Source organism: Sprattus sprattus (assembly GCF_963457725.1).
Source record: "Sprattus sprattus genome assembly, chromosome: 7".
NCBI classification, from domain to species: Eukaryota; Metazoa; Chordata; class Actinopteri; order Clupeiformes; family Clupeidae; genus Sprattus; species Sprattus sprattus.
In genome coordinates, this window is record NC_137926.1 from 26,142,554 (window position 1) to 26,167,817 (window position 25,264).

The 25,264-nt window shown below is 43.4% G+C and overlaps 2 protein-coding genes across 2 annotated transcripts in view; both read left to right on the top strand.

The window, feature by feature from the left end:
* The window catches only part of tead1a (TEA domain family member 1a), a gene marked incomplete at both ends in the record, with an annotated part of 22,917 nt that extends 20,011 nt beyond the window's left edge, over positions 1–2,906 (top strand). Inside the window, 4 exons of the mRNA XM_080842806.1 lie at positions 410–583; positions 1,480–1,620; positions 2,128–2,280; positions 2,793–2,906. Of these exons, the coding sequence (XP_080698932.1) occupies positions 410–583; positions 1,480–1,620; positions 2,128–2,280; positions 2,793–2,906 (582 nt within the window). The remainder of the gene's footprint in view (positions 1–409; positions 584–1,479; positions 1,621–2,127; positions 2,281–2,792) is intronic.
* A 4,882-nt stretch (positions 2,907–7,788) lies between these two features.
* On the top strand, positions 7,789–9,854 carry rassf10a (Ras association domain family member 10a). The gene has a single exon (XM_080841670.1). It carries the CDS (start codon positions 8,029–8,031, stop codon positions 9,400–9,402), a length of 1,374 nt encoding a protein of 457 aa, XP_080697796.1. The 5' UTR covers positions 7,789–8,028; the 3' UTR covers positions 9,403–9,854.
* The last annotated feature ends 15,410 nt before the right edge of the window (positions 9,855–25,264 follow it).

Consider the following 25,264-nt stretch of genomic DNA (forward strand, 5'->3'; position numbering starts at 1 on the left):
CATTAATCTTGTAAATACACTTTTCATGTGTCGTGAATAGGTGTAATAATTTGTATTCAGAGAAATCCTCGGCACTGTAAATAATATCAGTGGGGCTCTAAGCTGAAGGTCACTGGTGACTTTGAAACTACTCCATTTCAGATAACGCGCTGCCTGGCAATTGCTGGCTGTAATAACTTTGCTCTTAGTCAACATGTAAATAAAACAGCTGGGGAAATGTAAATATAAGTGAATGATACGGGAACACTGAAATGTTGCATAAACCACACTGACTTTGCAGCAAATTAAAAAAAGGCGGCTTTGTGCCAGACAGACTTGGGAGTGAGACAGACTTCAAGTGGCCATTTAGCAATGCTGCGCTTCAGCACATTAATGTCTTTGTCTCTCTGTCTGCTCCTTGTGTCCGCAGTACAATAAGCACCTCTTTGTGCACATCAGTCAGACGAATCACTCGCACAGCGACACCCTTCTAGAGGCCGTGGACATCCGTCAAATTTATGACAAGTTCCCGGAGAAGAAGGGGGGGCTAAAAGAGCTGTTTGGCAAAGGACCTCAAAACGCTTTCTTCCTGGTGAAATTCTGGGTGAGTCTCAACCGTCCAGCAGTGTGCTTGTGTGTGTGTGTATGTGTGTGTGTGAGAGAGATAGAGAGAGAGAGCATGGACAACCCAACTATGAGCCTGCTGGTGCAACAGGCTGAAGTACACAGGCTTTGTTTGAACACCTGCCTGGTGCAAGGCATTCTGGGTAGATAAAAAAGCCCCCAAGTGCAAGCAGATGAGCCCATTTCCCTGTCAGCTTAATCGCCACTCTGTTTACCCACTGGCTCCACCCTGTGGAATTTCAGGCTCATTGCACCCTTTCAATGGAAAAGAGAGGCCAGTGTTTTACTGTCTCACTTGGAGATGACAATGGGGGAAATGTTTATTTGCTCATATTTTTCCCTGTGGTTAAGTTGTCTTTTTGTTTCCAATTCCCACATTTGCATACTAGCACAGAAACAGATGTGTGGTTGTGGAACTCCCTGGTAGAACCAGCGCCGTCATCAGATTTGAGTTAGCCGTTGTCAGCCCTCCAGTCAAATAAATCAAATGCAAAATCATAATCATTTCTAGGCAACGTTTCAGTACCCTCTTATTTCTGATGGGCGTCCAGTATTGTGCTGAAACGATTCTGCCTGGTAGTCTGTTTGGCTGGAACAAACAAGTGTGCATTTAAAGATAAATAAGTGTGTGCATTTTCCTTTCCACATCTATACTATAGTGAAGACAGATGTCTGTGCTGGGATGTGAAAACTGTAAACATTGTGCAACTAACATAACAATAGACTACACAGCTTGTGCCTTTAAACCGGTGACTCGGCTGATTTTGGAGTGTCGGGAGTGTGAAAATTGATACAATCCCATGTTGAGGTAGGAGGTTTTTACATAATCATAAATCATCACCTATCACTAATCTGTAATTTTCTTCCCCCTTCCAGGCTGACTTGAACTGCAATATCCAGGAGGACTCCGGAGCTTTCTACGGCGTCACCAGCCAGTACGAGAGCTCAGAGAACATGACCATCACCTGTTCCACTAAAGTCTGCTCCTTCGGCAAGCAGGTGGTGGAGAAGGTGGAGGTGAGGCAGTGCTTGACAGGGAAATGTGGGTTAGCTTTCAGAAAACCGTAAACCATAGTGTAGTATGTAGTCGCTGGTTTAGGGTGACACACAAGTAGACTAGGCCGTATCTATGCACACAGTGGTGCACTGGTCTCCATATTGTGTGTATGTGTACAAGGACAAGGGAGCCCTTATGTAATGTTTTTACCAAAGAGCCAAGCTGAATAGCTGAATAGCAGGGGATACCGTGACCCACTCAGTCCAGCGGAGATGAAAAATAATTGATTCTAAAATGTGATCAAAGGAACTGGCTACAGTCTCCTTTGCCGTCTTTAGTGGACACTGACAGGATCAAAGGAATTTTCCGCTTTGTGAGAGGAAGGTTTTATAGCCTTTTTTTTTCGTTCACGGAAACCTTTCGAAATTCATAACCTTTATCATATCAGAGACTCCAAAAATGGTTGAAGTAAAATTCTTCTCACGTCCAAATACTCACACAAGGCTGTCCCAATCTTTTCCTCGTAGACGGAGTATGCGCGTTTTGAGAACGGACGCTTTGTGTACAAGATCAGCCGGTCACCCATGTGTGAATACATGATCAACTTCATTCACAAGCTCAAACACCTGCCGGAGAAATATATGATGAACAGTGTACTGGAGAACTTCACCATCTTACTGGTGAGTAAATGTGTGTGTGTGTGTGTGTGTGTGTGTGTGTGTGTGTGTGTGTGTGTGTGTACATAAATAAATAAATCAATGCTAATTTGTATGTGTATCTGTGTGTCTTATTTGTGTGACTTAATTTCTGGTAAACCATTTAAAAAAAATATCCCATATTTGTGTGTGTGTGTGTGTGTGTGTGTGTGTGTGTGTGTGTGTGTGTGTGTGTGTGTGAGAGAGAGAAAGAGAGAGAGAGAGAGGGAGAGAGAGATTGTATGCATGTGTGTATTCATGCAAGGGAGTTCAGGCCCTTGGCACTATAAAGCGCCTTGAGACAATTGTATTGTTTTGGTGCTCCATGAATGAAATTGAATTGAATTGAAGTGTGTATGCGTGAGTATGAAAGAGAGAGACTCCGTGTGTGTGTGTTTTTGTGTTTTGGGAGGGTGTGTGTGTGTGTGAATGTGGAGTGTGTGCCTGCTCCTATTCAGCAACGCCGCATTAATCAGCATCTGCTTGCTCCCCCGTAGGTGGTGACGAACAGAGACACCCAGGAGACGTTGCTGTGCATGGCGTGTGTTTTCGAGGTGTCCAACAGCGAGCACGGCGCCCAGCACCACATCTACCGGTTGGTGAAGGAATGAGGGAGAGATGGAGGGATGGAGAGAGGGAGAGAAAGAGAGAGGGAGGGATGAAGAGCCATCCTCCTAGCTGCTCCCGCTGCTGAGGTGTGCCCTGACAAGAGACAAAACCCAGGACATGGACTACACACACTCACCACACGGCCAGGGACAGATCGCCAGACTCTCGCACAGAACGACAGACAGACAGAGAGAGAGATGAAAGGAATGAAAGCTTTGAAAGACTGAGAAGGTTGCATTTCTTCTTCTTTTTCCTCTTTTTTTTTTTTTTTTGCTAGTGGCTGTGCCTCTAAAGAAAGACCCCCACCACCACCTCCTCCACCACACACACACAGACGCTTTTAAAAAATGTTATTTGTTGTTGTTTGTTTGTTTGTTTACTTTTTACCCTGGTTACATAAGGGTGGCATCTCCTGTCATTGATTTGACTATTAATATTTCTCAGTGTCTTTTTTAATGTACCTTGTGTAAGAGTGCAGCGGTTCAATGGCGGTACTGTTGGTTTTGTATTGTTTGTTTTTTTCGTTCTTTCTGTTTTTGGTTGTTATTTTGTTTTTTTAACTTAGTGTCTCCATGTTTTCTGTGAATAACTAGTCAGTGTCTGTTGGTTGTAGATGGTTTTACTGCATAGGATAGGATAAGTTTCCACTCACTCGTTCTAATCCACACTGCCATTCAGAAGCTTACTTTCAGGGGGGAAACAATCTTGTGTACAATCTTGTCACCAATATTATAAGATTAAAAGATATTTAAATGTCATAAGAAAGACTTGTAACCTAAACCATGTCGACTGAGGACAGACATGTTTAGTGTTACTTTAGACTTAGTGAAGTAGCCAAGAAATATATTTGATGTGGATATGTACAGTATATATCGCAAAGGCTCCAAGAAAAGACTTAGACTAGCACACTCGTAACAATCCTTACTCATGCCATTAAAAAAAAAAAAAAAAAAAAACATTAACTAACTATTAAACAATAACACATCAGAATTATCACATTTCAGCTTGAAGGTTCAGGTTCAGAGGTACTCTATGTACAGACCAGCAGAGTAACATTAGTTCACATTCATTGTAAAAAAAACTATTTTGAAATGCCTTTTAGCGCTTACTAATTATGAAGAAAAACAGTCCTGGCTGTTATCTGCAGGTGTTAGCACCCACCCACCCCCATGAGTTGTGGCCTACAAATTCCACATTCACAAAGCCTTAATCTAGCTGGTGTGAACTTTTTAAAGCTGTGAACTCTTTTCTAAGACTTCCTCCTGTTGTCATCACACAAGTCAGTGCGGAATGAACAGTACAGAAACTGCCAAAGCAAATGTAGTCTACAGTGCCTTAGTGTTACCACCCAGACCCTGCAGCGACATTCAGCCCACTAAGACACTGGCCAAGCGTATGAGTAATTTTACTGAGGAATATGTTTTCTTTTCCCCCAACATGGCGTCCATTTACATAGAATATATGAATATTTGTGGTTATGTACAAAGAGGAGCACAGATTTTCAAACTATACAGGTGCATGAACTATTTATAAATGCCATCAAAACTAGCCTTTTTCTGTACCAAAAATGACCAAAAATGATATTTTTTAGATGCCTGTCCTTTGGCATGTCTGAATGTGCGCTGTAGCATGACAAGTGCCTTTGGATTGGACCCTTCAGTTTAGACAAGATGGTGCTGCAAAGCCGAAAAACCAAAAAAAGAAGAAGAAAAAAGAACTGCAGTTTAGGGAGAGGATCACCATAATGCCTTCTTATCATCTATTTCCTTTTTGGTCTTGTGTTCATTTGGAGCTAAAGATTTGCTTACATTTGAAGTGCCCTCCAATTAAGTTCATGCCAAGTGATATAGCTAGCAGAGAGAACCCTGAATGTCTAGTGCCATGATGTCCAGTAGAAAGTACGCTAAACATATTGGCAACAGTTGTCATACATCTACCCATATCAGATGGATTCAAATCAATACAGTAGTAGACAATATAAAGGCGATTTTTAGCAAACCTGCGTAACACAATCCAAGCTAACACAGTAGTACTAACACAGACAAATCCCTAACCACACATTTATCAAGCACAGTGAATGGGTTTATAATATAAATATACATGTTTTTAAGGGGGGAAAGCTATGTATTCCATCTCCAAATCATCATCTCCACCCTTCTACACAGTCTCTCCCTTATATACAAATCCTCCATGTCCCCAGTGTAACCGATGGATATACAGCATTTTCTGAACCACAGATCCTGGTTTGTGTTATTGTCTATATTGTTACTGGATGTGATGCTGTAGTGTCACTGAGGTCTGTTTCTTTCTTTTGTGTGGGGATTTTGTTCTTACTTTCCTCCTAAATTGAAAAAAGCTCACAAATGTGTGTGTCTTGTTTAAGAGATGAATATTTCTTCATAGTGTGAGACTTTGAATTCAAGGTTACACTCAGACTTCTGCACTGCTGGTAAACACAGCAATTGCATCTTAAAAAGCGTTTAGGATACCTCAGCAGTACTTGAGGATTCAAATATTCTTTTTAATTATTGTTGTAATTTTTTTCCTTCTAATATGATGAATTCTTCGGGAAATAATATTTTGATTAAAAAAAATGGACATTAAAAAGGACTGGACATGTTAGCAGTATCCAGGTTGTGTTCTCGTTTTTCTCTTCGTCTGTGACTAGGTACTGGTACCTTTATGTTACTATTTGTTCTGTCAGTGTTGAGATTGAGCTGGAGTCCTCTTTGTTTGGAAAAAGCACTGTAAGAAGTATTGGTTTTGTGCTGAAAAAAATGCAAGGTGCTTTTGTGTAAAGAAGATTATGTATGTCGGATTTCTTTGTACAAATGTTATATATTTTTTTTCCTTTTAGATTATGAGGATGTGGGGAAAAACGTGTGTTTTCATTGCACCCAGATGTGTGCCTGCTCTGTAATATTTACGTGCAGATAAAGTGTTAGATATTTTATAGATTTCTAGTACATTTGTCAAAATTATTCAAGGGAAATAAATGATACTCTATAATTTCTCCTTGAGCATTATTCAATTGTACACAAATCAATCATTTTCAGTAATTTTAGACAAGAACGGTGACGTATTTCGGTACCTTAATAGGTGTTCTTGAAACCTTTAAATAAGCCATTAGAATGCAATTCACATGAACGTCGTCTTTTTAGTCAGTAAATGAAATGTGCTATACTGTTGAAAGACGCCTTTGTGTTGCAATATGTAATTTCACGTCCTACCACTAGATGCCACTAAATCCAAAACAATCAGACTATAAGTTATTTATTTGTCAGATGCACAAAATGACACAGGGTCAGACTAGGCACTAAAATAATATATTTGAACCGTTTTGGTAGCATCAGGGGTCATGCATGGACACTGCGTTATCATCATTTCATAAGGACATAATTGTGAAGTGTGTATTATAAATGGCATGACCTACAACGACATATTATTATTATTATGATTACTATTATTATTACTATGATTATTTGTCTTCAGTAAGACGGGGGGCGGGACAGACTGATGTTTCATTGGGAGTTATGTTCCCTTGTGATCAGCGAGTAATCCTCTTGTGTAATCTCTGTTGATGTGGGAAAGTACTATGATCATAACCTCCAGTCTGAAGGTTTTATGCTCGTTTTCATCAGCAAAACTTGGCTTCTCCTCAACTTATCCAGTTAAAGAGGGCTAAATTTGGCACAGCCTGATGACGAAGTCTGCATCTGGGTGGGGCAAAAACACATAAACGTGGACAGAAATCTCCATTGATCCAAGGGAGTCTGTGCGTAATCACATGCAAATCCCTCTGCAAGGGGAAATACTGTGGTCTGTTAAACATGTTTGGGGCCATGTGGTTTTACTGACACGACTAGTACATCACTGGGTGAGGAGGAGGTGGGGTTCCAGCAGCTTTGAAACTCTCTGAGTGCGTTCTATCCAAAACACAGACCCTGTGGTTCAACCGTCATCTTTCACTGTCAGAACCACGCAATCAAATGACAACACAATCCAAAATCCATCCTACTCTAGGCTTCCAGCGACGTCATTGATCAATTGAGTCAAAGCTTTCTGATGTAGGCCTATGTTTGATTATCTGTGAATTCATTAAAAGTTCCTCTACCTCTGGCTAAATTCTGTAGCAACTATACAGTTAGTGAACCAATTCCAGTTGTGGAGTATAACTATTATAGGTTACTATGTATTCAGATGCATGTTAAAATGTTAAAATCATTTGGCAGTTTTTGGGGTGAATTGTCCCTTTAATATGATTCAGCGTATGTGGGGCCTTGGTGGCATTTCGAGCTTTTCTACAAATCACAATATCACTTTTAATACTGATGGGAACTAACCCCTACCTGTTTTTCACATAGAAAATGTTTGCAGAAAACATTTTTGTGAAACACTGGTCGTGTATATGTTTCTAGACTTATTTTTCCGTTCCTGGTATGAGATTTGGTTGCTCTGAGAAGTTTGGAACCTTGGCTCTGCTTTTGTCAGCAGTAACATACTGGTGATAGATTTGACTGGGTCCTTCCCATCTTAAATGCAACTTTTAAATCTATTGAGATTGTACAGTGTGACCAACACCTATGTCCATTTTTTTTTTTTATAACATGTTTGAATATTTTGTATACAAATCCCCGGAAGCCCAGAAACTGATTATTCTGAGCGTTAAAAACTAGGACTTAAGAAAGAGGGGATATTCAATCAATTAGTTACCGTTGTCCTAGGAGAAGGCTTGAGTTGCAACTGCGGTGTCATGTGATCTTACGGAAAAGGAGTAGGAGGAGGCGGGGAGTTTGTGCACATAGAACGTGCTGTTTGCTTGTATTCAGGCAGAGCAAGTTAGCAAGGCTGACGTTAACGTCTGTGTGGGCTGAGCATCTAACACCCATGCTCGGGGAGAGCTGCGATGGGCTCTCTCAAAACAGACAACTTCTGCGCCTGGTCGCTAGGAATAAGTTGAACTCCTGGACAGAGGAAACTATATTTGTAAGAAATGCACACTTCATGATGGGCGACGAAAAAAGACGAAGAAGTTGATCTCAAGTAAACGCAAGTGGCTACGTCGCTGAAAAGAAGGCTGTCTGTTAAAAGTCTTTTTGGACTTATTGTAAGGTATAAAGCAAAATGGAACCTGAAGACTGTAAAATATCCATTTGGGTCTGTAGAGAAGAGAAACTTGTCTCGGGACTGTCAAGACGCACTACCTGTGCCGATGTTGTTAAGGTGTTATTGGAAGACCAAAACCTGCTGCAAGGTGCCTCTGCTGCCATGCTGTCCGGTTCCCCTCAGTCATACTGCGTTGTGGAGAAATGGAGGGGTTTCGAGAGGACTTTACCAAACAAAACCAAAATCCTTCGTCTCTGGAATGCCTGGGGGGACGAGCAGGAAAATGTGCGGTTTGTGTTGGTTAAGAACGAGGCATCTTTACCGAACAACGGGCCGCGAAGCGCTGAGGCGCGAGTAGTTCCCAGCAAAGACAGTCCGTGCGCTTTCAAAGGGACTGGGAAAGCCACGATGGCTTTTACACAAGAGAAACAGCGCCGTATCGTAAGAAAAGCTTTTAGAAAGTTGGATAAAATAAATAAGAAGAGAGAAGAGGCTGTTTGTAAGGACAAGTTATCTGTGGAGAAAATGGAGACCTTAGTGCACCTTGTAATTTCCCAAGATCATACGATTCGTCAGCAAATCCAGCGAATCAAAGAATTGGACGGGCAAATCGAAAAGTGCGAGGCCAAAATTCATTTTGACAGAATTAAAAGACACGGCATCAATTATGTCCAGGACACATATATGGTTGATCAGAGTTCGGAGACGGAGTCGACTGACCAAGATATGCCTTGTTCTTCGGAAACCATAGCAGAGTTTGAGGAATATGCGACAAGGTGCGAGGAAGTAATCAAGCTACAGGAGGAACTTGCCGAACGAGAAGCGTTTCTGGAAAGTCTCACAGGTGAGATTCAAGAAGAACTAAATCACCGATGGATGAAACGCCGACAAGAGGAGCTGTCCAATAAAGACATAGAGAGTACTGCTGAAGAGTTGGCTATCCGAGTTTCAGCGGTCTCTCCCCAAACAGACGCCGCAGACGCAGAGGTAGAACATTTGTCAGAGAACGAAGAGGAAGAAAGAGTCAAAACGCAACTGGACACAAGTTTGTACATTGGCCTGCGTTTGAATACTGATTTGGAAACGATTAAAAGCGACCTGGACATGAGCCAGGAACAGTGGGAGGAAAAAGAGAAGGAGCTGGCGGCTTTACTGGAGAAAGTAGACTCGCTGGATGTAGATGAGGTTGAACCTGCAAAGGACATCAAAGAAGACTCACCTGTGATGGACACCGAAAAGTTGCCCTCTATAGAAAAAAACAGCGGATGGGTTGAGCAAGCTAGGGGGCTTTCAAAGAGCCGCAACACAAACGATGATGACTCAGACACAGGACTGAGCTCTATGCACAGTCAGGACTCGGATAACACACCTGTTTGCGAGTCTCTTGTGTAAGGGATTGATATCTTGAGCGTGTCGTATCTCAGGGAACTGTATGTGTCTGATAATTCCAAAAGCAGTTTGATTTTATATATCAACAAGCACGGCATGCAATTGTACTGTAGGCTACATGGATATGGTCGCCCCACATACTGTAAAGTACAGTTCAGTCTTGTGAAATAGGCTAGCTTGTACTCACCAACAGTAGGTTAACTAATTATTCAGTGCATTTATTCAGATCATATTGTATCGTAATTCTTCTTAATCAATTGTAATTGACTTGTAAATACATGTAGGATAATCTCTTGAACTTGTAACGTCCTCGTCCCACACAAATTATTTATTGGAGGTTTTTAGTGCTAGGGTCAACACTGACGACCTTGGCTAAAAGAAGATGCTCAGCTACAGTAATGCCGTTTGAACAATAATTAACCACTTTATCATTAAAAAATATGAACTGAACTGCATTCTGCCATTAACTTCGTGCTTTAGTCAAAGGCCATCCATTTTTTCTTTGCAATAAAGTGTCATCAAAGTGATCAAAGTTTTTCCGCATAATTTAAGAGGAATGTCTAACGAAAATTTCGTGTCACGCATGGCTGTATTTAATTACTTATAGTTCAGACCTAGTGATGTGGAAACTGAAGAAAACGAAACGCTGCAGTGTATATTACATTGATTTATAGTAGACAACACTTAATCTGAATATGTCCTTAGCAACAGAATAAAATGGAGACTTTTGCATGAAGAGTATGGTCATGTTTTGGAAGTGTCCCATGGCTTCAGAGTGCATTAGGACACATTTAAGCTCAAACCATCATTTCATCATGTTCATGGAGGAAATGATAAGCAATATCTAACTTTGTTGGAACTGGAAGTTTTCCTTGAGATCTGTATTCCGAAAATAGATTTAGCAACAAATAGTTATTCTCAAGTAATATATTGACAGGCAAGACAAGAATGTAATATCATTTTGTTTTTGAGTTTTGAGCTACATAAAGTGGGTAGACTAAAACTAGTACAGCTGGGGAGCTTGCTGTAAACAACCATGATTTCTGTAGAGTCTCCGGCTTTAGAATGGGGTGTAAACATGTTCCTCAGACAGCATTGTCAGGATTTAATGGCTTTACAAAGAAAATGCCTCCCAATAATTATCTTAACTTTGCCATTATAGAACAGAGAAAGTGTGTATGTATGTGATTGTAGAGTTTGGCACAGGCAGCAGAGCTGGATGAAAGCAGTGATCAGTTGCTTGGGTCACTTGGCTGAAAACAACCATTTATCATTTATGTAAGGGTTGGGGGTCGGGCCCTCTCTCACGTGCAATGTGTGCCGCGTGGGATAGAGAGAAGCCACAAAAGCAATAAAACAGCCCTTTGTCCATGGACACACAAACTAGCCAACCCACAGCCCACCCGTCTTTACAACCTGAACTGTGATGCCTGATAAACACACCTAAAACATGAACTGTGAATAAGTGATATACATACACAGTTTTGATCTTATTTTTCAGTGGTCGTGTTTTGAACAAAGATGCATTAGAGAGGAGGTTTCCTTAGCGACGGTCGTCAGGGATATTCTAACCTCATGCCAGTCAGCTTTTAGCCCACTGAGAATGCACGCATGTCTCTGGAACTGTTCACGGCCCCCATCTGGACCAAAAGAGAAACTTTTTTGTGTTTTTTTTTTGGGAGCAGACTCGCTGCACGTCCTGTGATTAAACTAGAGGAGACGACTGAAACCACCGAGGGGAGGTGGGAGGGGGACCGCATGGGACAGGAAGGGGGGAAGATAAAGAGCGATTAAGCTGGATTGAAACTGAAATGTTAAAAAAGGGAAATCCCTGCACTGAAGTACTCACTGTCTGTGCTGACTTTGGGTGATTACGGGGACATGAACTGAAATAGGCACCTGCCAGGGTGTTCAGGGTAAATGTAACATGAATCTGTCAGGCCACTGTCCAAGGCAATTTGAGCTGACTAGCTAAAATCTTAAATCAGATTAATTGGGTATGGTGAAAAGGGGATATTTTTGTCATTAGGTCAAGTGTTAAGTGAATATATATATAGAGGTACCTGCCCATGTAGTTGCACACAAAGAAGGTCTTCATGGAAAGGAAACCTGTTTTGGTGTTAAAGAAAAGATGCCATAACTTTCAATTCAGCCCAGGTTTACTATCTTACACTGACATTAAGGGCAAGTATCAGTCTGACCAGTCTGTCCAGTAAATACAACCATAGATCAAGTGGCCAAGCAGTTAAGAATACTTTGCTGCAAATCATAAAGTACATAAAGAAATGATGGAACTGATATTAGAGGATGGCACAGTGATATCTTAGAGTGTTTCACCACATATTATGAAATATCTGGCTCCTGAGCGAAGAGATCAGTTTGTACACACGAGGATAGAGATAAGCTGAATGCCTGAACATGCTCTATGCACAGAGGCATAAAGACATACTCAACGAGAGGCTGCAACGAGAGGCTGGGGGGGGGGGGGGGGGGGGGGGGGGGGGCATCTGCGTGGAGCTGGCTGGTAGAGAGGTAGAGATAGAAAAACAAGGTTTGTGTGTGGGGGTCAGGGGGTGGGTTGGGGTAATAGGAAAAATGGCAGATTAATACATACACGTATCAGGATGAGCACAACAGATGCAACTTCTGTCAGATACACACATACACTCATATTTAATCTGACTGGAAGTACAACTTCTGTCAGACACACACACACTCCATATATTTAATCTGACTAGAAGAACAACTGCACAACTGGACGCTGCACAGAACTTGGGACCTCATTGTGTCTCAGCTGGAGTGAGTACTCCAGGCCAGACCCATTCCCCAAAGACATCTCTCAGAGGACACCTCAGGACAGACTTCGGTGCAGCCTGTCATAACCACACAGTCCAGCATTTGCTTTTTCTGTTAATGCAGCTCCATGCCCAGCACAGCTTTGACAAGTCCCCTCTCTAAACCACAATCAACATAGCAACCATCAACACAAGATAAGCATGTTTAATACATCTCTGTGACATTGTCCCTTCAATGTTCATGTGCATAACCCTTTATTATTATATAACAAAGTATTGTAAATAGGAAAACATCTAGTACAACCATCTACAGTGTGTTCTCTGCAATATTACAAAATGTAACTCACATCATGTTGTTGTTATGTTCCAAGGTCAAGTGTTTATATTTAGACTTTTGGTTTTGTCTGGATGTAGGCCTATATAGGTATATATGTCATGTTGTTTTGACTTCAGTAAACATAATGTGAAGTTGGTCTGGTATTCTAGCATTCTAGCTTTGGAGTTTAACCAAAGTTGTGTCCCACTCACTTCTGTAGTTGATCAGGCATATATTTCACCCAAACCTTCACAGGTGGAGAAGTACCAAGATGCAGGGCATGGGATTTACGAGTTTAGGCTGTCTTATCAATGTATTAATAGAGCAACACTTATGAATGGGCAGCTGTGTGTTATACATGCTAGACCATGTTTACTGCTCATGGTGTACATTGGACATATTTCAATCAAAGATTTATTCACAATCAAAATCAGGGATGACACTTTCCATTACATCAAAATTATTACTTTCCATTACAATCAAAATCCTTACATCAAAATCATCAATCAGATATTGACTAGACTTCCAGAAGCCTGTTCTAAGAAGCTGAGTCATGGTGCACGTGAACCGGGTGTTTCGTATGGCCAGAAGACCCATCCCGCCAGCAGTCAAAAGCTCACTCTCAGCCCAAATCATCCGCCTGCTCCCCTCCTCCGCCTCCCCCAAGTGCTTGGATGGTCACTGTAATGAGACCCTGCCCTGAGCCATTGTGTCACGCTCCATCAGGCCCGACATCATTAATAAACCCAGGTACCAGTGTGCATTAATGACCTCCGCCCACCCCATCAATTCTTCAACAGCAGCAGTTTGCGAAGCCGGGATCGTTATCACGCCACGTCGGGTAGGATTAGCCCGGAGCCCTTCAGTGAATGTGTCACAGTGCTCCCTCCCCATGTCCACACATGTCCACACACACACACACACACACACACACACACACACACACACACACACACACACACACACACACACACACACACACACACACACACACACACACACACACAAAAAACAGCTGCAAGTCAAACCTGAGCTCGGGTCTCATTTGGCCAATCGCACCGGGCGTCCATCCACATCAAAGACAAACCAAGCACCTCATCTGTGACAAGCTCTCGTTAACCAGACAAGCAATACAGAAGGAGCATCTGAACACATGGGTTTAATGCAACAATGCCCTCTGCACTTTAATGTATGTGTCTCTGTGTGTGTGTGTGTGTGTGGCAGGGGGTCTATGTTGGTTCATTTCCCTTGGATTAAAGCCCAGCCTTGTATAATGGGGACAGCCTATCTGATACAGTGAGTAACACACATATACCCGAAGCACACATGTGCTCTTTCAACTGCGGTGAGACTGAAGTTGATTCTGTAAGATTGAAGAGGACAAGAGGCAAGAAGCAAACAGTGGGTTCAATGGGCCATAAATGGGGCAACGACCCTTTCCTACATTGTCTGAAAAATTACATAAGCAGTCACTAGAGCATGACAACAGAGGAATGTTTTTATCACAGTCAAAATCTATAGTAATAGAGTTATGTCCTTCAGGCCATATGTGTGTGACGAGGGCGGAAGGTAGGAGCGTGTGGAGATTAGTTCCAGAGAGGCGGGGGTGGGGGGGCGAGGCTGTCAGCACCTCACATGTTTGTGCTTTTCTCATGTCTGTCAGGACAAATGTGCTTCGCGGAGGCAAGGGTGTGGCCTTATGACTCTTAGATGACAACAACTCCACCGTGGAAGCGCCTGTCAGGGTAATTACACACAGACAGTCAAATACTGCGGTGTGGAACTTACTCCTCTTTGTCTATCCAAACACATATGTACGTGCACACACACAGAAAAACACCTAAACTTAATTCAGAAATAACAGGGTAAACCACACACCTGGTGGTTGTAGATTATAAAACTAATTACCTCCGCCAAGGAGGTTATGTTTTCACCCCTGTATGTTTGTTTGTTTGTTAGCAGGATTACGCAGAAACGCATGGACCGATTTCCATCAAACTTTGTGGGGAGATTGGGTAATATAATGGCAATAATTGATTAGATTTTCAGATGTCAAGGTCAAAGGTCAAGGTCACAAGGCAGAGGTTTGCATTCTCTGAATGCTCCCATTCTTGTTTGTCATTTAATGGAGAACAATTGCACATACTTTATTTGAGTTCTTTTCATGCCTATTTTCAGCCCATTGCATTTCACATTTTTGGGTAACTTTTTGACAACTAATTGGCATTTGAGGAAAAACACCATGGTCCTCCTCACGTTCTCCTCACTTTTCCATATTGTGGCTTGTAACAACCTGCTGATCTTATGTTGACTCCTTTCAGTCAGGGAAGCGTGACAGTCTGCTGTTGACATGGGAACCCAATCTCACGCATGCATGATTCCAGCCCAGCAGGACAGCATGCCTGGCTGACATGAAATAGTTAACTGCCACGGCTCAGACCTAAGCCTAGTGCTTCTGGCTATCAGCTGTGGTCCCTGTGCTGTGATTCTGCAGGTGAGGAATGGGAGTCGTTCCAGTATGGATTATATATTCACCAGAGTAAATATATCCAGCAGGCTTCCTTGACCTCGTGCTCCAGAGTTCCGTCAAAGACAAACAGACCTGTGTGGCGATGTGTTTTAACTGGTCTTGTCTACACAAGCGGGGGCCGGCATCCATAGAAACCAGAGCATTCCCATACAGTGCTGCCAAGAGTGTAAATATCGTCACCATGGATTAGAGGTTTCATTTTTTTATGGGGGGCCTGCTTCTCACAGAAAGACAAGAAAGATGGCTCATGATCCACAACACGTAAATTAATGATCAAATAATGCTGCTTGGCATGGCTGTTGTACACTGCTGGAGGGAAAAACCTCCCACTAATAAAACAGGTTCTCTCCTGAGTGAGCCACAGCACTTGCACTTGAACACAGAGTTACCTCTTACCAGCAGTTACCAGTTATGCAAACCCTTAATTAATGTTAATGAAGGCCTCTACACACTGCAGTGTTTTCAGGCATTTTGGCCTATTAGTATTCATTGTAGGGACTGCTACTTGGTTAAATAACCTTATGCAAAGCGGTGGTAATGTTACCTTACGCAAGCCAAAGATCACACAGACATTTTAACAAAACTGAATCAACTAAGAAAACTAAATTTGATTTGAGTTATAAAAGTGAATTACAATCATATCAACAGTGAATGAAAAATACCTATTTCTGGTCATCTGAAGTGAAAGCAAAGTCTGCAGCTTTGTACACTGAGCTGGTGTGAGGGGGAAACGGGTGACGTCAAAGCGCACCGCTCTGAGAGCAGGTCAAGTTTGCTCCATTCAGGCAGGCCGGATGCGCACCTTCCCTCAGATTTCACATGGCCCAGCAGATGAATCCCAGGAAGCAGATGGCGCTCGCCTCTTTTCCTGCTCACTGCTTCCTCAGACCTCCATAGATGGAGGGAAGGAGGGAGCCCCGGGAGAGAGGAGAGGAGAGGAGAGGAGAGAAGAGCTTTACTTTCTCAGAAAAAAATAAAGAGAAGGGAGGAGGAAGATATTTCCTTTCCCAGCCTGGTGAAGGGTTATTCCTCCATGTTGGGACCCATGTCTCCCGAAGCGTCAAGCATTTACTGGGGTCTGAATCTGGGAAAGTCAGCTAGGACAGCTGTTACTGTGGCTTTGACAAGGTTTCCAACACCACCCAGAGCAATAGGAGAAGATGGGGGAGGATGGTTAGGTTCTACCTTCTGTAGAGCAAGGGCCTTGAGAGAGAGGAAGCTGTCAATAATTAAGCCTCATCCGCTTGCCTGCCTCTGTACTCATGCAGATGTTGGCGAGGCTTTAACGAGGACTCCAGGAAGCCACTTCCAACAACAACTCTCAGACTAATTGTAACCCACATATGAGTGTGCGTGTCAGCAATCAGGCCTCAAGGTGTATTTTTCACCATGCTGACCCAACTGAGCCAACCAAAGCGTGCACACGTCACAATGGGGAAGTTAAGAATGAGGAGGCGTTATGGGAAATGAGATCAAATGGAGTATACTTTAACAGGATGCTGCGGCTGAGAGGTAATATATTACGTTCCTTTAAATGACCTGTCTCCCTACTGAAGAAAAACAAATGATACAGGAGAGTGGGGGAAACGAAAGCACATGAAAAGAGAAAGCCGCTAAACTGTCCAGTTAAAGAGCAACAAGCTCTTTTTGGGGGGCTCAAGAAAGTTTCCTTTTTTTAAACCAACACGTGTCGGATTTGTTATTTTAAATGTCGGTGTGTGTGTCTGTGTGTGTGTGTGTGTGTAAGATCTTTGTGGCCTGGGGTAGTGTCAAAGCATATGTGCTGCCTCCTCCTTGCCTCTCCTCTGCCTTTGATCCTGAACTACCAGGTTAGGCTCATTACAAGGGCAAAGGGTTCACTCAAAGCATTCCAGCACTTAATAGGTCACTAATAGATTATTTGGAGAGAGGATGGGGGAGGCCCAGGTATGCATGGTCATAGATAGGGAGCTTCACCTCACACTAGAAGTAAACTCTGTAAAGTTAACGTCAATGAGCCATTCACGTACTCGAAATATCTAAACGTTTTTCAGGTCGTTCCCACAGATGCTTTGAGCTCTGGACTGGCAGATTCATTGTGAGTTTCCTCATTCCTTAGTTGCGTTCTTTGTTGGAGCACATTCAGAAAATGTCTCCATCTCCTATTTTGAATGTATCAGTGACTATAATGCATCACATCTGATGCCTCTGAGAGTGTAGAGTACAATACTGACTCAACAAAACAAAACAAAAACCATGTCCTCCACTGTGTGGCGTGGTCACATGATGGCTCCAGGAGTGTGATGTGACTGCTTGCATCTGGTTGTTTGTGTGAAACCTACACCAGGGCTAATTACAGGAGATGAATGCCTCTCCAGAACACCTCGGGACACACCCTCCTTCTTCGTGTCAGAGGTACACCTTGTGCTTGTGTTTGGCGTCTCCGCCCTCCACCCACCACACTGCACACAATCCCCTCAGCCGACGGGATTGGTAGGCGCCACAGGTTTCAACGGCTTTCTGTGGGTTGACTTTAATGACTTGTGCTTGATGGTCCTGACTTCAAGCGGGGCATGACGTGTAAAATGTTGATGTGATGATGCTGCTGAAATAGCACTATGGAAAAACATACAAACAGTTCCACCCTCATTATACTTAACACCCATTATTGTGGTGATGTTGAACAACCACATTTTCCTAGATTTATCATGCAGAGCTTACTTATTTTCAATTTATCCTTTTAACTGTTAACAATGAGCTGTTTAGCGAAGAGCAAAGACTAAATTGTATATCTCCAAATGTCTGCAGAGGAATTAAATGCTTTTAGCATACAGTGAGCTCTGACTTAGCGTGGGATGTCATTAAGCACTGCAACTCACAACTAAGCCATACACATGAATAAATGATGACAGACTATTAAGAGCGTTGTTAATGTTTTATTATCTCAAACTGCTATAAAAATATTACAATAAAACCAGAGGCTTGCTGTGGCGCGTCGTACACTGGAGTGCCATACAAAAATAACATATGGTCCTTTACAGGCAACATCAAAGTAGTCCTGAAAATGGCTTCACATGAATTAATAAATGAGGCACTGTCTGTAAGTGACTAGAGCACTAAAATATCAGATAAAAAGGAGGCACATATGGACAGGGACAGGGTCATGGTGAATGAGGGGGGAAAAACCTGCATAACCTTGCTGCAGCTCAGCCTTTGACGACGTGGGAGAATAGATACAGATACTATTTATTTCACCAGCAGCAGCTCCTCAGCAGTAAATCTCTCCTCGCCCCCCCCCCCCCAGGCCTATCCCTCGGCACATGGCAGCCTGCCCAGAGTAAGTGCTCTCAAGTGGACCTGCTGGGCCTCAGAGGTCGTCCCACTAGGGGTGCCAGTCCCAGAGCCCACAGGCCAGTGAGGGGAGATTGATTTCAGGCGGGAGATGGGGGTAGTCCAGGGGGCAAGCTGCTTTGGTCCAGAAAACGTCAAGTGTCTTGATTATGTAGAGCTTTAGGGTGGAGATAGACAGGGGAGCCAGAAGTGAAAGGGAGAGACAGACAGTCAGACAAGTGCCTCTTCCTCCACCCCACCACCACTCATATTAGCTGGGACTCCCTGATTGGCAGCTCGGTATTCTGCTCATCCCGAGTCTCGGGTTGGGGAGACAGTAACCTGTCAAATTTAAAAAGAGAAGGAAAAATAGAGGATTATGTAGGTCAATCATTTTCAGGGAGGGTTGGGACAAAAATAGTGTTTTCAGAAAATGCTTTTTATAATTTAAAAGGTGTAACTTGCGCACCCGAGTTGCATCTTTGTTACAACAGAACACTTTTATCAAAATATAGAAACAAAATGTGTGTGGGTTGGGGATGCACAAACCAAACGAGAGAAGATGTCGACTTTTAAGAGAGAAAGTTTATCTGCTCTTTGTTAACTGACTAAACTCAAGGGTAGCTACATCACAACACAGCACAGAGATAAAGTAAATCATCCCGCACTGCTTAAAGCATGGCTGCCCCTAACTAAAAGCTATTCAGGAGGGATAAAAAATAAATGAAAAGGAATCAGTTATTTTTTTAACAAAACACGGCGCGTGCGCTAAAAGCATGAGATGTCCGGAAGGGCTTCCTCCACCTCAGGCCTTAAGAGCACTTTACCGTCCCTTCGCCGAAAAAACCGACACAGAGCGCTGAACAGAGTCACATTTCTGACGACTAAAACACCACCGCTAACTCGCAGAGTGAGTGCCACTCTGGTTTTGAAGGTGCTGCCTAAAGCGCACTTTCAGAGGGAGGGGGTGCCTTAAAAAACCCTCAATCTCATGTACATTATTGAGAAGGAGCCCAATGTGTATACAACAGTGAAGACAACTGAGGCTTTATTTGCCAACAGCTCATTAAAACCTAAGTATGGCCCAGGGGTAAAGAGGAACAGAGAAGGAGAAGAGGAGAAGATCTCGGAGGGAATACTCAGAGGGTGGCTCAGGATGTCTGGAGGTGCCGGGGATGATGTTTCAGAGCAGAGCAAGTCTTGTGATACCGAAAGGCTTAGTGTTAATACGCTCCCACAAAGAAATCAGCTCAGACAAAACTAAACTTAATGACAAATCAAATGAGTTTGCAGCCCTGCATAAGGGCTTAGCAACATGCATCACGGGTGAAAAATGTCATAGAAATACAAAGCCCCAAGGGGGATGCGGAAGCAAGCGCCTGCCAGTAATAATTTCCAACTTCATCCTAAATGTAAATAATTTTGCGCAATACAATCATGCATAGATTGGTATACACCAGATTCTTTCAATGGCTGTAGTCATATTTAAGCGCATTTCACACATATGGCTCGTAGATCCCATCTGACAACGCAACGCGACACCGATATGTTTTTCTGCTCTGTTGAGCGGACACAATGTGGGCTCTGGAGAAACACAGCAACAACACACGCAACTGACTCCACATGCACTCAGATTAAAACTCTTACTGCCACAATGCGCCCCCCCCCACCAAGCTCTTCCATATGTAAAAAAGATCCAACAAACTGCCGCCCCCCCCAAACAAACCCCCCTGCAACCCATCGAAAATACCACTTCTCTCTGGGATGAAAGAGTCTAGGAAAAAGCAGTTTGAGTGGAGCAGTTCGCAGCATGTGCAACAGCTGCTGCCCATCGCTACCCCTCCGCCCGCCCCTCTCTATCCACCCACGGTCAGCCTCTCCATTTGTGCGGATGGAGATTACCCTGAAGAGTTTATCCACGCTGGATTTAGCCGTGTGTTGGTGCTACGAGGCGCTAAGGGCAAACCAAGGGCTTCTGAGGTGAGACAATGGAGCTTTCTGCCCGGCTCTAGCCAAGAGTGGCAGCAGCAACAGTGGCAGCAGAGGCATAGCAGCAGGTACTGCGTGACCGGTGTGGCCCACAGAGGCCCTGTGCCGCCTGGGTAATCCTGACTGGCAGGCGCCTCCCCTGCCTCCACAGAGCCCCTGTACAGGCAAGCGCCGCACATCTTTCAAGGGTTGAAAGAGACTGATGGGAGGAGGGAGGGAGGGGGTGATTACTGAGCAGGGCTGATAGAAATGACATCAAACGTCTAATACCAGGTTGACAGGAGGCGGATCTTTCGAGACTTAGACGGGGAAACAGCCATGATATTGTACTCCTCTTGCCTCCTCCCCCACTTTCTCCTGCCTTTTTCTCTAACTGACTTATTCTATAATGAAAATAAAATCACCTACTGCTACATGGATTTGTCCCTTTATTAAAACAACTCCTGCCAAACATGTTGAACTTTGTCCCAAATCCTCTTATATGTATGTGGAGTAGATTTATAATGAAAAAGTGGATTATTTTCCTTTCACTTTTACTATCAAGTAAAGAGGTATAAGGCCTATTCCTCAATTGTTGCTTCCCTCCAGAACATCAGAACAAGTGTGCTATGAGTATGCATTTGAGGCTGCTATTAAAGGTTATATGCTATATGCTATTTGTTTTTTTAAAGACAATTAAAAAAATGAAAATGCTTGAATACTTGTGGGTTCTTCCACTCGGTTTCAATTACTGAAACTTTTGTTCCAGCACACAGTTACAGGTACAATGACGCTAAGTGCAGGAGCGTATCTTTCCGACTGACAGGTAAACAATTCACCTAGTTGTCGACAAAGGAGCCTTTGTGACCCACGCATACAGTGCAACACTGGCCAAGTGTGACCTGGATGTGAATGCACACGAGAATGGGAGCGAGATCAGTGACCCCGGGGCAGGGCAGGGCAGGGAGAGGAACTCCAGAGTAACTCAAAAAGATCCTATTATATTTCCCACTCTGATATCATTCCCTAGGAATCTCATCAGATCACAATCAGGTGACTGAAAAGCATGGCCTCGGGAGGTCTTGTTAACGTTCTTTCCTTGGTATTTACACTTGCTTTTACATTCATGTTTAAAATGGTCTGAGGTAAGCAGGAGCTCATTTGGATTTCACGTAGTCACAAAGACGCACAATTGAAACGGTGGCCTTTGTAGACCCATGAGAGCACTAGAGAAGCAAGTCTATAAGGTCAGACAAAGCAAGCAATTATCTTCTCCGTGGCTGAGCAGACATATGCATTATTCAAATGTAATTAAACGACAGGGAGAGAGAGAAACCAAATAACAGTGGGGGTTTTTTCTCCAGAGAAAGCAAGGAAAGAATTCCTATTGGGAGAACGTAAAACATAACGTCCCACAAATGAATTGGGGAGTTCCAGATCAAGCACTCATAGTAACATCAGACAGACATGTATAATCACACTGTCAACTCAAATTATAAACCAATACCACTTACAGACAAAATAATTTTGACTCAACAGTGGTCTCCTGTGTTAAATAAAATAAACATTGAGGCAGAGTGCATTTGTCAGTCATATCGGAATTTAGCTCTCCTGAAGTTTGCAGGGAAGGTGGTTTTATTGAGGTGGGCAGAGGTACACAGGTGTGGGGGGAGTGGGATTCTCACAGGAACGCAGACCCAGGGAGGAAACCACTGTTCTGCTGTTTCTTGTGGCCTGGGGTCAAGACTTTGATCACATGCAGGACAAACAAGTGGGTGTGATATTCAACGTGCCTGGCTATTGGGAAATGTTTGTTCTTCTCACGTGTGGAGTTAAAAAGTATCAGTGAGAAGCCAAAGTCCTCCAGGACGAGGCTTCTCCTTCTCCTCCACACACCTGGACACTGATGCCATTCTCCATTCCGTCTATTCATTGTGAAATGGCACGGCTAAAAATGAATGTGGTTCACTGTTGCAACATATGACTGTGGAAAAAACAAAGAATGTAAAATGTGGAACAATACTGGGAAAGAAAACCTATGGTGTGTTAAGACTCTCTCTCATCCTTGAACACTGGCTAGCCTTCGCTAAGAACAGCAGGCTAGCGCTGGGAAACCAGGATTGCCATCATGAATAAGTAAAGGCTACTGCACTGAAGTATTGTGTGTCGTGGGAGTGTGGTTACACTTGTTCTTAAGTTTGGGCACACTGCCCGGGAAACAACTCTCGCATGTATATTTCATGTGCCGTTTGTAACAAATATTCCCACTGAGAGTGACTGGCCCTTCATGTAGAAGAGGATTAAAACGATTAATACTGTGATCGTAGAGGCATTCTCCCGCAGTCCCCCGTGCACTTACGTAACCCCTTACACCTGTACAATGGTGTTAGGAATGCTTGGCCGAGCTCAACCCTTCAATCCAAGCAGCACATTTGTTGCCCGAGATCCCCCAGTGTAGCTCACACACCGTACAGCTGTGCAGGCCTGCTCATATCAGTAGAGTCCCTGCCCTGCCAGCTATGCAGTAATCTGTCCCCCGTTCCCAGCAGACCCTCCCCTCCAAGAGCTCCCAGACACATCAAACGCTGGGCACCGGATCACGTAACGCTCCTCAGATACTCACCGGACACACATGGTATGCAGCGGCAGCCAGTTTCAACAGCAAAAAAAAAAAAACATCTCATCCTATTATGCAACTGTGCCATCCTCTCCTGAGGTTCTCAAAGGCACTCACAGCCTCACACATCACATCTATCTAAAGAGAACAAAGACAAACTAAAAAACTAGGATGTATTTGTAGAGCTACTGCAGGCCCAGTTTGGAACGCTCAGGTTCGGAGTTTAGAACAATTTACAACTTCTGCTCTCCAGCTGATGCAAGTTGAATTTGACCGAATCATTGTGAGAAATATGACAGAACTTCATAGAAAAAAAAACCCTGTTAAGATTCATTTAAAGTGTATCATAACTCTCATAAAAAAAAATTCTAAAAGGGTGGTCATGGTGTTTACACACCCAACAAATTACTGACTTGTATACAATGTGCATAAACCACAGGCTGAACATAGTGCTAAGAATAATTTCATGAACTTTCTAATATACAGTCAAGAGATTGCTCATAATTATGTGTAATTAAAAATATTCAACTGTGGAAAATTACTGGTGAGACTAGTTTCATGGTAGGCGTAAAGTTAATTAAGTCTTTGGCAAGCAGTCAAAAATGTTGACAACGTATTTTTGAAGCAGGTAAAAACCATTGAAGGACTGACTTCCTCTACCCGTACATCCATAACACCCACTACACCATGGCAATCCATGAAGATCATTCCGGAAGAGCAGAAAGGCCATCAGAGCAGACAGCTTCACTGGCCTCCTGCTTTCTCATCCGGAGTGACTCATCCGCTCCAGCCCAGAGACCAAGCGTCGTCTTTTTCCGTGGAGGTGGCATTTAAAATGTCAGGCAGGTGGTGACTTTAGGGGATGGAAAGGGGACATGGAAGGTATAAATATAAAGCTGAAATGGTGGCGAGCTACTCTTTACAAGGGCTACTGGCATTATCAGGCTGGCAGAGAGGATCTCCCATCACTTCCTTACACACCCCTTTGCTTTCCGGTCCACTCTGAGGGGGGAGGGAGGTGAATGAGGTCTCAGGAGCTGCAGGGGTGGGGGGGGGGATGCAGGTGGGGCTGAGAGCTATTTTTAAATAGTCACTGCGCATCCCCACATCCAGACCAGATCGTCATGGAAAAAAAATAACCTTTTCTAGCCCAAATATAACTGGTTACCAAACATGATGATTTACAGGACACTTTGACTAGAAGATTCCACAAGCTTGTTCTTATGTAGAACGCAAACATTATTGTGCCAAACCGCTTGGGGAAAAGTTTCTGGCATTTATTTGGGGTCAGTATAAATCAGTGCGCTGCTTTTAAAATGAAGTGGTGCCTTCTCTTCCCTACCCACAATGTCTGGAGCCACTCTCAGGCGTTCAAACATTATTTTTCATGAACCACATTTTTCTAGTTGTTAGTTACCAAGCTAATCATTTCGGTTTGGCTGCGCCCTCCATAAGGATAAGGAGCAAAACCATCTACTGTTTTTATATGCGCAACGTGTACTGTTTTAACCAACCATAGCATTTGCTTCACATGAATCAGTTCTAATACAAGAAGGACCATGATGTTCTTCAATGGAAGGTCTTTTCTCACTCACTCCAATGCCCCATAAAATTCAGGTTTCTCAAAGAAGTCTGCAACCCTCTTCCCTTCTTTTCTGAACCAAAAGCTCTGACAGAAGGAAAAACTTTCCCCACATTAATTACATTACAGCTCAGTTTCCTTAACAACATGACTGGACAGAAACATGACTCGATATCTCATCAGCTACCTTATTGAAAATGAGTGTGGGGAATATCCCTCCAATTAAAATGTCATTACAATCACCTTGCTTTCAACCCTATAAATCTGCCAAACCCAAATCAGTGATCCTAACCCTACAAAATGTTTTACTGGTATACATCATCACACACAGCATCTGTCTGCAACTACACAACAGAAGATCAGAGGCGGATGACCGGGCGGATATTGTTCCCTATCGCAGTGGACTGCGATCTTACATATGGGACGTGACGTAGTCGCGGAACCAATCGAAGCACTATTCACGGCCATCATTCTCTCTTCATACTTCGCTACGACAATGCAGTTCATTTCATGTGTAGCTTGACTTGAACTTGACCCAACATGGCGTTCTGTACCTGTAGTGTCCTGCAGTAGTCTGGGCTGTCGGGGGGCTCTCAGTGCTGGTGAGTAGGAGTTTGTGAGAAGCACTACGGGGCGAGCCTATGGGACAAAGCTGAAGGGACCTGCGTCTCAGGGCCTTGTGGACGCTCTTCCGCCGACCCCCTCGCCCCGCAGGGTCTGACTTCAACCTCCTGAGGCCTGGTTCTGA

Excerpts from the sequence above, each read along its gene's own strand:
- rassf10a (XM_080841670.1), top strand. The coding sequence starts at position 8,029 with ATGGAACCTGAAGACTGTAAAATATCCATTTGGGTCTGTAGAGAAGAG.